Here is a 12,635-nt window from a genome sequence, read left to right as displayed (position 1 = left end):
GGAACTTTTGTTTCAGGCAATCAGATAAGTTCTACTCACCATTAAAGGGATTGATTTTCTTTGAGATTCGCAAAGAAATTGATTCTTTCAGGTCTTTCTTCTTCACACACTGAATTCCCAAATTCTGAAAACTGAAGTACACATGATAGGATTTCAGCAAGTAATAGAATTGTGTAGAATACTAGAAAAATCATTTGCTGAGCAATACTGTGATAACATATGGTTTAAGAAATAAAAAAAATGCTTCCTTTGACAAAGGTGTTAACAGGTCTCAAAGTAAGGATATAATTTTTCTAAAATAAGAGCAAAACCAGAATTGAAAAAAAACTACTAAAATGCAGTTCTAAGGAGGAATATATATTTCTGTATTAAAACAGGTAAATCTGCAGTAAACCCACAGTGATTAAAAATTAAAATACAGTCAGCCTCAGGTAACCGAAAGTGAGAAGTATTTAAAGCAAACCTTCTTGTTTGCATTAGTTAAGAACTTGTGCTCTTGCTTTTATCAGGCAATGTAAATCTTACACACAGTTTTTAAGATTTTTGATTCAAATAAAAGCACTTTCTGAAATCTCATGTAGCTACGGAAAAGTTCTGAAGAGCTGCAGCTCTCCTTTATTTGCATAAGAGTATAGGTCACCCCAATGCAGAAGGTGGGGGGAGTCCCAGGCAAGATGACTGTTTCCCACATGGAAAAACCATGACATCATCAAAGCTGAGTGGATGTAAAACAGGAAGTTAGAAAATAAAAATATTAAAAAAAAATTCATGTTTCACAATGTTACAATAAGCTCAGAAGACAAACCATGGCAATAGGCTCTAACCATCCCTCTCCAGAACCAGCAGCACTCCTTCCTTCGAAACACAACAGAAGTTCTTTACTTTAATCATACCTAAAAGTCAACTTGATCCACCTTCCTGCCACATCTCTCAAGAATAGTGCTAAGTTTTCCTGCTCTGAAAAGACTATCCAAGTTTAATTCCCCTAACACACTTTGTCTGTGCCCTATACACTCTGTTCATTGATTCCCAAATTCACTGCAATCAGGCTCCACTTCCAGAGCTTTCGCTGCCTGGAAAAAAGCTTAAGCTTCCCTCTGAACTTGACACAGTGACCCAAAAATGAAAACAAACCACATCAGCATGTCGCAGCTCAGTAGATCACTTGGGTTTCATATGTGACTACTGACACTGGAGATTTGTACTTCACAATCCTTTTTGTAGATACTACTCTTCTAGTGCTTGATGACAACACACAACTTAGTTCTCTCCTCTGCTAATTCAGTTTGAAGCATACTTCAAGTCCACAGAAAGACCTGGTTCCATCCTACAGCCCCAAACTGCCATATAAAAGGCTCAGACTCTCCAGCAATTCACCTTAAGTCACAGACGTCAGCTGAGCACAGATACAGAACTGGCCGCACAAAAGCTGTACGCAGCTTTGCAAGGACCAAGAACCTTCATACTGCCTCCTCCAACCACTGTGAAGGAAACCTCTTGGGCAAAGAAACTAGACTTTCAAGTGCCCTGTAATTTCCGGATTATAAATGTTTTGTAAAACATGAACCACAACAGCGCAAGTGTCTATTTAACTACTGACAAACAAGGACAGGGTCAGAGAAGAAGCAATCAAAAACCTCAGGAAGCCTGCAGGGTTTCACATAAACACTTGCTGACAAGATGCAAGCAAGATAACAAGAAGAGAGGGAGAAATAGGAAGAGAAAAAAAGACAAACAAAAAAAACATTAAAAAAATGACCAAACATTAAATCTATCATCCATGATATCATCCATGTAGAGAGACGTGAGCTAGGAAGTGTAAGTCTTAGTATGCAGGCAATCATTTGAGCTTCAACACTGATACTTTTACTTTGATATATGGGACAGAGGGACGTGATCAAGTTCAGGCAGCAGCACAAAGGTCAGTCAACAAGAAATACAGAAGGTTTTGTTCAACTACAACTACACAGGGAACTTAAGTAAGTAGAATACAGTCCAAAATCTGGGTATGATAATTCCAGTTACACAAAATAACTGGGAGTTCTTCTGAGATGCCCAGCAAGAGTAAAGAGTCAGAACCACCAAGAGAGGACATCTCCTGCTCACTTGTATTGTAGGAGGCTTTTCTCTAACATGGATGCAAAGAGAATGTGAGGACTGAGTCACCAGCCACAAAAATGAAAATGACTTGAATTGCTCCTTCATCTTAAGGCAACCAATGATTTTCTATTTCTTTATTTATTTATTTATTAAGAAGCGTACCAAACGCTGGAAACTATTCAAAAAGAGCATCTTCCCATCAGGATCTTGAATTTCATGCCAAACTGAAGCTCATTTTCATTTCAGTACATAGGGAAAGTATTAGTACATAGTAAAGGGAAAGTTACGTATCAGCTACATATCAGCTACGTAGTAATGGGGAAGTAGCCTGGATACTGGTTTGTTAGATTGTTAACTTGCTAACTTCTAAAACTATTGATAAAAATAATGAACTCCATTATTTCAAATAATCATGAATGCCTTAAATGAAATAGAAACAGCATTACATCAAATAACATGATTTGACACATGCATATAATAGACATGAAATAAATACAAGTTTTGCAAAGCATCTCAGTGCTTTTGGCATTACAGCTTATGGCTAATAAATTCAGGATCTCTAAGGGCTTAAACTTGTGCAATGAAGTGCCAAGAGAAAAAACAATCATCAGGGTCTTCCTGTGCCCAGTAGATGTAATACATAACCAGAAAAGGTGCTAAGCAATTGGGCTTTACTGCTTCAGATCAGAAGCCCTGGAGATGAGAACAGCAAGCAGGATGGGGAAGAACAGCAAGCACTGTTTGAACTTGTGTAAGAACACATGATTTGAGAAGACACGAGGCATGGTAGTGAACGGATGGTCCTGGAAGGTGAAAGGTCTCTTAGCAATTTAAGATAGCTATGATGGCCACATAGACAAGATGAACTCTTTGCAGGGAGGCCAGTGAAGATAATGTTAGAATAATCAAAGTGGAAGATAAGTATCTGAAGAGACAGTTCTATCTTTCTATTATGGTGGAAAAAAATAAATAGGGAAATGGCATTAAGTTTTTTCTACCATTTATCAATTAGGACAAAGTTGAGAATAATGCTAAGAACAACAACAACACCACCACAATAGTAAAATCTTTTTTATCTGTAACAGCAAACGTCAGATAACAGCTGAATATGTTCACTATACATTCATGATCACTTGAGCCTGAGCTGTATGTTGTAGAAATATCTCCACTATTAAAACTGTTTATTGCACCACCAGGCAATTATTATCATTAGACAGACTGTGTGTCTTCAGTTCCCTCCTTTAATAGTATTCTAGTGACTAAACCCACATAAATACAAAGTAATTTTGCTGATATTAACAGCATCACACCAGACTTCAAGTCCTAAGTAAAAGCTACTTACACACTAAAATATTTACCTTCCTTTCTTCCCAGCTCAGCTCTGTTTACTAGAAAGAATTAGCCTACTTCCAAATCTTCTACAACACAAGCCACGAACTACAAACAGCTAGTCAATTTTAAACTTCTCTCTACAGCTATAATCAGTCTATATTTGTTGCAATTTACTCTGCTTTCACTTTATTACATAAGACTTGGTAGACTTGAGGGAAATATACTACATACAACTGTAGTCTAGACATTCCTAATATCCCTCTGAACAGCACTGAGAAATATATTTCATACAAAGCCTTAATTCTTCTTTACTACTTCCATAAATAGGTCATTTCCCAGCAAGGCTGAATAGAATCTGTATTTTCACCAAAAAGAAAAAGACACCACCACCAAAAAAAACAAACCCGCAATATTTAGCAATTGTTGCTGCTGTTTCTATTTGCTAACACATTTCTAAACAGCTGACAATCACCACCATCTAAACGTGATATTCAGTGCAAGCTTTCCAAGAACCTTTGGACTCATCTCGAGATGCATCAGCATGTTGTCTTTGCTGAAGCTTACTAACTGCCCTCTTAATCACAATTAAACACTTTAAGAGATAAGATGAGCATATCACTTGCATAATTAATCAAATTCCCAAACACCACCACTACTCACGACAAGACTCGCCGTTCGGGCCCAAACTCTGCTTCATAGTAGCCATCTCTGCAGTCTTTTCCAACTAGATCGTGAGGGTGTGGCTTGTAGGGTTCATTCTTTGTTACCAATGTAGTTCTTATTTTGACTTTCCCAAAATAGTTTAGAATCTAGAAGAATAAGAGAGATTTTCTAGATTCAGATATCAGGACTAGCGAAGTGTGAGCATGTAACAAAAAATATATCTAATCCTAAAATACCGTATGGAAGAAATACCACAACTAAAAGAAAAAGCTGTGGAAGAAAAGCCAAGACCATCCAGACCATTCATTCTATTCCAGTTCTTTACTGGAAAGTAAAACAGCTTTGGTGTAAGACCGAAAGAAGACATATTTCACATCTGGTGTTACAGTGTAAGATGCAAAATTCCACCCAGCAACTGTACACAAATGTTTACTTAAGGGCAGTTCTAGCTCCAAAGATTTTTAGAAAGAAGCTTCTAGAGCCTCAGGGATATTTCCTGTGAATGGAATACGAAGCAGTCAGTGAGGATCTTATAAAATAGAGCATGGCATAAGCCCCTGCAAAGTCTTCCTCCTTAATTTGCAGGTGAGTATTCGGTCTTACATTTAAGAAGAGGGGCACTGCATTCTCAAGCCCTACTGTTGCCTTCAAAGAAGTCAGACTCAGCTCACATCTCAGGTGAGCAAGTCTTCCTTCATACTGACAGCTACCAGTGAAGTCAGCAAGCTTTGCGTGGGAGAGGCTTAAAAAACAGTTTGGCCTAAATTGTTTGAAGTATAGCAACTTGAAAGCACACGCAAGATTTGCACCAGCACAGGTTGTGCAGAGGCGTGGTCTCCACCTCCACTTCCTCCATCCTGTAACTGTTTTTCTTCCTTCAGCCCTTTCTTACCTCTTCCAAGATACTCCATGGATCCATCACGTTTTTCCACTCAGCACCTCAACCTCTGACTTGACCTACGCTCTTCTAACTTCCATCAGTGTTCATACACACTATTTATCCTTCAATGAAGCTTCCATCGCACTTTCAGCTTCTTCAAACATTACATAACTTCTCCCTCATTGCATACCTAGTCCCCTGAACATGAGGACTGATTTAGCCACTTCAGTTCTCTAGTTCCTCCTCAATGTTTTCCACCTCACCCAAAACATGAAATTTAGTATCATCCTCGCCTCTCTTTTCTCATCCTCACTGACACTGCCATCTCTGGAGGGGACTCCCCTAGCAGCTAAATCAACACCAAAGCCTCATACAGGCTTCAGGGAGGCAGGAATTCACCCTGAAATCACCTACTATCAGTATCCATCAGCTCTGTTATCAATAGTCATCTTTAGAAAAGAACAAACTAAGCCAGGATTGCATAGTCATCTACTGAGTTCAACCTTCCCTTTAGGTTCTGGATGACCTTCACATACACAGCACAGTCAAGGATGAGAGGAATCAAGGGCTCATACCACTCAGTAACTTCTGTCAAAGTATTTATTTCTGTTAGCATACATACAGACCTTGCCAGATTGGTTTTTTTTTCAGCACTTTACCAATTCAACAAGGAATTACTTTCTGCATTCCTGATTCAACTCAGGTGCTATAACCCTGAAAAGGGGTCCTTCTTGTTTGCTTCCCCCTTAGGAATTCTGGCTTCAGGGGAAGAGCAGCTCTCTCAGCAGCACAATTGCTTTATCTAGCAGAGGCTCTCCATGCTGCTCAACATACAACTGCCAATACTACCTTTCTCCACTCTCCCTCTTCTCAAGGAATTTTTATGTCTCAGTCTAAAACTTCTCATTTTTCAGATTTCACATTTTCTGTACCTATTCTTTTATCTCTGTGATTCCAGATACTCCAACATTGGCTCCATTTTATCTTTTAAATACTGCACTGTAATAGCATATATCAAGATGGCAGGTACTCATTTCCTTCCATTCACATGCGAGTTTCTATTATAATCTCATCTCTGAAGATATCCAGACTTCTCCAGACTGAAGGAGACCATTATTAAGGAAATACTGCCAACCTAAACATCAAATAGGAAACCAGAAACTCTTCTACTTCACCCAACCTGTCTAGCATCTCTTACATTCCTCAGTTCTGCATATGAAAGAAAACAACAGACAAGATACGTACTGTCCATGTCTTTGTCCCTGCTTTGATCAAAGATTAGTATGAATCCCTTCATTCTGGATTTCCCAACCTAACCATAACACAGTCATCCGACTAGTCTTCATTGCAGGTGCTCTGGCTGCTCATTTCCCCTTTCTCAGATCCTTTTAAAATTCTGTATCCCCTTCTGAACTCATACACTTCACAGTAGTTTCTTTTGCAGAGCCTTATCACTAAATCACCTGCAGCAAGTCACTCTCTTACTTTGTTCACTTGTACAAAGTGCCTCTTCCCATGTTATATCCAGCACCTAGACTGGCCTTTTCGAAATTTGTAAGCAGATAACTTCCTTCAAAACTCTCCCAAAATTCACATTATGATCAAAATAGTAAAAAGAAGCCCAAATCACATAACTAAGAAACTAGAACAAATGTAAATGCAGAAAGTTAATTAGTTAATAACTGAGTGATTCCTAGACAAATTCACCGAGTTCCTTTTCTACTGGCACTTTGCTACACATCACTACGCCTTCTTCTCTGGTAAATGGGAACAAAACGACTAGGAGCAAAGAACTCTTCCGCACTGTGCTGCGACTACATTTGCGTGCCAAGGAAAGAACAACAGAATATGTAATGAAAACCATTTTATTTACTACACTAAGGATAACACACAGCTACAGCACAATGAAAATATAGGCACTGGTAACTTACGGATAAATTAGTATTACCTGGATAGATGGGAATGTCTTGTTGTTGTCAGTACTGTGTTCTCCTGGAATGCTACCTGCTGATCTTCCTTCACATTTGTATCTGAACCGCATGCCCCTTTGCCTGGGTTGTTCAAATATTTCAATGTAGGGCTCTGAGATACCTTAAAACAAAACAAAACCTTTTTACTTTAGAGCTTAAAAAGAAGCAGAAGGCAGGCTACATGGTTAGGTGCTCCATGAGAACTGTGAGGTCCAGACTCTGATTGATATCATTCACTTGATTTGCCTTCTCATATGATGAACTTTCTTTAAAACATGCATGCACACGATGGGGGTAAGTGGTGTTAACAGACATAAAATGAAATCTCCTTTTATCATTGCCATATTAGTAATTAGCAGAGGACTCCCTCCCCTCCATCTCACCTAGAATGTTAGATTCTTTTAGGGTATATATCTGATGACTGATGAAATAATCTCTTATACAACAGAAAACACTATTTCAAGGGAATGGTTAATATTCTTAATTACAATACAGTTGTCTCCTCAAAGTTCAGGTACCATTATGTTTGCTTGAATGCCCTCTGGAAGCAAAGACCTTTTCTCAGAATTGATTGATTTAGTTCCTATTATATTGAAGCAGAAAGTACACAAGTCAAGAAAGAAAAAAACAGTTCTATTGGTTTGAATAGCATCACTGTGGGCTCAGAAAATACCTGATGGCTAGTATTGAACTCTACAGCTCGAGCTGCCCATGTCCCACAGGGCCTGTTATTAATTGCAGTATTTCTACAGATCACCTACTGAAAACTATTGGGTCTCATGATGTTTTCAAGGAAACTTGACTTACGGACAAGAATGGCAGACAACAAACCTCTTCAATGAAAGGTTTAGAAAGACATTACCTTAGCAAGAGTATCACTACTTTTATAGCAGTGTGACTGCCGGACAGTAACTATTTAATGTATCTCAGTGAGAACATCAAACAGGAGAGTCAATCAAATAGTGACAACAGCGAGATGGCATGTGAAAAACAAACAGCAGAGGATAAGTAAATATTGTAGGGGTTGAATCATCACGGCTCTGGCATGATCAGAAGAACACAGCTTATGGAAACATCTACCGAGCTCTCTGTCATCTTTGTATAATAGCATCCTACTCAGGCAAGGCTTGTGAACATCAGAAACACAACAGGCTGTGTGAAAACAGCAATCAGACTTCAACATAAAAAACAAAATAGTTATTAAATATATTGAAAGCATTAAAAGGGTAAAAGATTCTGTACTTCCTTTCGCCCAAGGTCTCATCAGCCTAAGGTACTTAGTACATGAATTTGCCCAAGAAGAGCATTACAGTCTTAGCTCCGTAATAAAAACCTTCTTGTTTGTTGCACCTACAATAACTTAAGTATATTTGCCAACACAAAACTTGAACTTTACAACTGGAATTTGCTGATTTGTAGAAGAATTATGGTGCTTCAGCAGTTCATACCCAAATTAGAGAAATATTACAAAGTAATCAAGAAAAGTAGAGAATGGAAGGAGAACCACATTTCTGAGATGTTAGCTTGGTCTTATTTGAACACGTTTCAGCTGTAACGCACAGACAGCTGTGCAATAGCAGAGCATGAATGCTGCTCTGACGTTAAAACTGTCCCCAATATGTGCCTCTTCAAAAGGCACACTTTTTAAAAAGGGCATAAAGCATTTCAACTCCAGGCCGCGTTTCGTGCCAAACATTAAAGAACAACAGTTTAAGACTCTGTATGTTCTTTTCCAACAATTTAGCAAAATGCAGTATCTCAGCTGATCATGTACCACTGATCTTAAATCAGCGTCTGAAAACAAACAAGGAGCTGTCACACTGAGCAAGCACAGACACTGCTCAAGGGCCAGTTCCTTACAGGTACATTCTCTTCCCTAGGCATTTTCCAGATCTTTTCTAGTCTTCCCTGTAGGTAAGCTTTGCTCCTTTTCTCTTTCTGGAAAATTAGCAATGCCAGCAAAAGGTGGGATGGTGGACAATAGTAACAAAAAAGCCAAGACCTGATGTAAAGCTGGTTTCAGAAAGAGATCAGAAGTCTGAGTTCCCAGAGCCAAGCTCGCGCCCCAGCATACAGCCTTCTAACTGCCACACTCACATTTACTTATGTTATCCTTTTCAGGACAACCCAGTGGACAAGGCAACAGACAACTTCTGCCAGCAGTGAGGAGTGATGGCGGTGTACCAGTCAGCCTCCCATTTCCATCACGTAATTGAGGAGGGAAAAGAACCTCACTTCTCCATTCCTACGTAACACTGAACCACAAGCATAGACACATATCCACCTACTAAATTAAAAATCTATTTTAGACATTATAATGACAAAATTGTAGCAAAGTACCTACTAATCATCTTTCTTTGGAGGTACACATGCTTACATAGCTGCTAACCAGACGCACCATGCACCCACGTGTATGATCTGTTTGCCAAAACCAGGTAGAGCCTTTCTGTTAGAAAGTACTAGAGAACAGAATCACTTCAAGTCTTTAATCCTCTCTGCTTTAACCATCAATTTCCCATCGTGCTCTACTAATGCTTGCTTATGAGGACTTTTTTTTCTTCGCTATTAAGAGCACTTTATTTTAAAACTCCATGCTCAACGACTGTGATGGGACTGTGGTTGAAACAAGTGCCATTGAGAGCAAACCCACTGCTTAACAGCAGGTGTGTTTGTGGGAAAGCAAATCTCAGTAACATGGTAGCCTCCAGAGATTAAACATTAAAATTCATTTCAATCTTGGTTCTCACTAAGTATCACACTATCATCTCTACCACAATTGTCACTGTCATTATATTTTGTGCATAGAGGAAACGCATGAGAGTATCAGTGTGAGCCAAAGCTATTATCAGCACTCTGAAGAGAAGTAGAGGTCTGTTCGGCGTTCCCTATTTCTGTAAATGAGCAATGTGCTTGTGAAGTGATGTGGTTTAACTATTTCACAATCTACACTCACACAGAGAGCTGTCAGTTCCTACAGGGAACCAGCTCCCTTCCAGACATTTGTCAAACCAGTATGAGCCATGTCTAAGGCTCCTTCACTAATTTTCAAATAAACGCACAGCTACCTATATTACCTACTTGCTTGTTCCCCCCACACTCTGAATACTACGATAAACAATTTTAAAGGAAATACAAGAGACCAACTCTCCCGACTACATAAAGAGACTAAGTAAGGCCAGCACCAAGAACACAGCCACCTCATGCTTGCATTTAAGCATAGAAGGTTGTTAAATCTGTTAGAGTAATACAAAAAGACTCTAAACTTCAGACCTCTTCACGATGAGACACCTGAGGCTAAGCATGACTGTGCCACCAGGAAGAAACATGGCTGTAACACATTGCCACCAGAAGGACAACGGGTCCAGTGCGCCCTGTGTTACTCCTTGGCTCAAAGATAAATAAAAAATAGTGCTTCTGGAAGGCTACGTGATTTGCAGTTCTCCTGCACAACCAGGAGTAGTAAGTACCCTGTGAACATATTCTCCAGTAATCACCAAGCTTGAAAGCAAAGCAGCTGTCGGTCTTTGTGGAAGATGTGAAAGTATCACCCGAAACTCTGATGCTCTCAGGTGACAGCAGTGAAACACAGAAGCAAGAAGTGATGCCCTTCAGCTTTGATGTCACATCTCCTTACGTATTACTGGTGACCTTCCGTCCTCCACAGCAACAGCCATTTCTGAGCAGTAGCAGCCGACTGTCTACATGCTCCCACCCTACTTGCGCTCAGCCTCTTGGAGGAGCTCAGGAAAAACAGACGCTGGCAGAAGATTTGTTACATTCTCCTTCAAAACTAATATGACCCAAAGTGCACTCATTATTTTATTTTAGAGCAGTAATCTACTTTGGAACCCATGAAACACACAGATTTTAACAGAGCAACAAAACTGCTCACAAACTTCCTCTTTACTATCGTATGACCTTACAGAACAACAGCCAAAAGAAAAAAAAAAAAAAAAAAAAACAATGACAAAAGCTAGCTGTACCAGGAAGTTGTAAACTTCCCCTGCTGAAAAAATCCTTATCTGGTTCCTAATTACACTGAAAACACATTCAAGGTGAGAAAAAAGCACTAGCTCTCACTTCAGTTCAGCCTTCTCAAATAGAAAATGTAGAGCAAGCATACACTTGACAGGAGTGAAAGTTTGTACTGAGCTAAAGGCAGCAGAGCAGAGTCTGGTGCTGAGGGTAGAGAGCCTCCTTCCAAACACCAATTAATGCTAAAACTGGCTTCTTTTAAATCCCCAAAAGAGATTTTGGTTTTAAATGCAATTACCCAATATAAGAGCCCTTATCCCCGCGTTACTTTGCATTTATGACATCTGTTCCTTACGCACCTACATCCTCCCGGCAGCCAGAGCCCTTGGGACCGGCACCCTGACGGCTCTGCCCCGCACAGCCACCCGAGCACTTACTGAACGCCCACAGCACAGACTGAACCTGAGACACGAAGCTTTGGGAGGCACAGCTGCCACCGGTCTGAACACCCTCGCGCTGTTCCTTCGCTGGCCTCGGCCGGAAGCCTCCTGAACAAGGCGCACGGCACGGAGCTCCAAGCAAGGCAGGGCAGCGCGGCGAAAGCACGGAGGTGCCGCTCAGCCCGCCCGCCACCCGCGCCGCGCCCGCCGGCGGGATTCGCTCGGACGCGGTGGAAGAAGAGCGGCCAACCGCAGCTCGCGGCAAACGGGACGGCAGCCGGCCTCAGCGCTTCCACGCGCCCCGAACGAGGACGCCGCGCCAGGCGGGAGGAAGGAAGGGCGCCGGCCGCCGCGCTTCTCCCGCCGCCGCGCTTCTCCCGCCGCCGCCCCGCCGCTCACCCGCCATGCCGACAGCTCCGGCCGCCGCTCGGGCCCTGCCGCCGCGGACTGCCTCCGGGCCCGCACCTCACACGAACGGGCGCGGCCCTGCCTCTCCGCCCGCTCGCCGCTCTACTTGGGGGGAATTTCCCGACCTCGCGCGGCCCGCCCCCCGCCCGCCCCCGCAGCGCCTGGGCCTGCGCGGGACGGCGGCTCGGCCCGGGCGCGGCGGAGGAGTGCTGCGATCCGAGGGCTGGGGCGGCGGTTCCGCACGGCCGCGCTTTCCTTTCCTTTCCTTCTTTCCGTCCGGCCTGGTTCGCTCGATTTCAGACTGTAAGCTTTGGCTTTCCGGAAGGCCAAACCTTGTTGCTTCGCCAAGCGCGGCTGACAGCTGTGCCGCGACGCTGCTGGATAGGGCCAGACAGAGGCACCTGGGGAGCTCTGTGCCTCTCAGCGGAAGCCCTCTCCATAAGGAAAATGTTGTAAGGTGCGCGGCGTATGCTGGTGCGGAAGGCAATATTCCAAGCATACAACCACCATCTGTTTGACTAAAACATCAGCACCCAGTCCTTTTGATGTGTAAGTCTTCAGGCCTGCAGAAACGGGCTACCCAGAGGTATTCCTTAGGACCGTTTCAGAAACTGAGGAATTAGCGACGCACATCGATGTCTGGGATGCACGCTGTTGCTTTATGGTTTGTTGGTTTTGGGTTTTTTTTGAGAAAAAGTTATGTGAGGTGTACTTCTTGTAGCATCCAAAAGACTTCTATCTATACTCCTCCTCTAAAGTGAAAAGCTTTAACAAAGCAACAGTAAAGCCAACGATAGAAGTGCTTCATGTGGCAGATTTATTTGCACTGATGGAATACAGGATAGATTTGGCTCAGGAGATCTCTGA

General features: G+C 41.9%; 1 protein-coding gene across 3 annotated transcripts in view; it reads right to left on the bottom strand.

The window, feature by feature from the left end:
* Positions 1-11,824, bottom strand: part of REL (REL proto-oncogene, NF-kB subunit) — a 33,540-nt gene extending 21,716 nt beyond the window's left edge. The window contains exons 1-4 of one of the 3 annotated variants that reach the window (XM_042879392.1): positions 11,760-11,824; positions 6,924-7,066; positions 4,093-4,241; positions 40-131 (exon numbers count right to left, since the gene is read on the bottom strand). In XM_042879392.1, coding sequence (XP_042735326.1) covers positions 40-131; positions 4,093-4,241; positions 6,924-7,066; positions 11,760-11,766 — 391 coding nt within the window. In that variant the 5' untranslated portion in view covers positions 11,767-11,824. Of the gene's footprint in view, positions 1-39; positions 132-4,092; positions 4,242-6,923; positions 7,067-11,357; positions 11,498-11,759 lie in introns of those variants that run through there. The other 2 variants (XM_042879395.1, XM_042879402.1) reach the window with 2 other exon arrangements.
* Between the last annotated feature and the right edge of the window lie 811 nt (positions 11,825-12,635).

This window comes from Lagopus leucura, unplaced genomic scaffold, assembly GCF_019238085.1.
Source record: "Lagopus leucura isolate 7727_CA_CO unplaced genomic scaffold, USGS_WTPT01 Super-Scaffold_73, whole genome shotgun sequence".
NCBI classification, from domain to species: domain Eukaryota; kingdom Metazoa; phylum Chordata; class Aves; order Galliformes; family Phasianidae; genus Lagopus; species Lagopus leucura.
The sequence above is the reverse complement of the archived record's forward strand: the minus strand, read 5'-3'. Positions and strand labels throughout refer to the sequence as shown.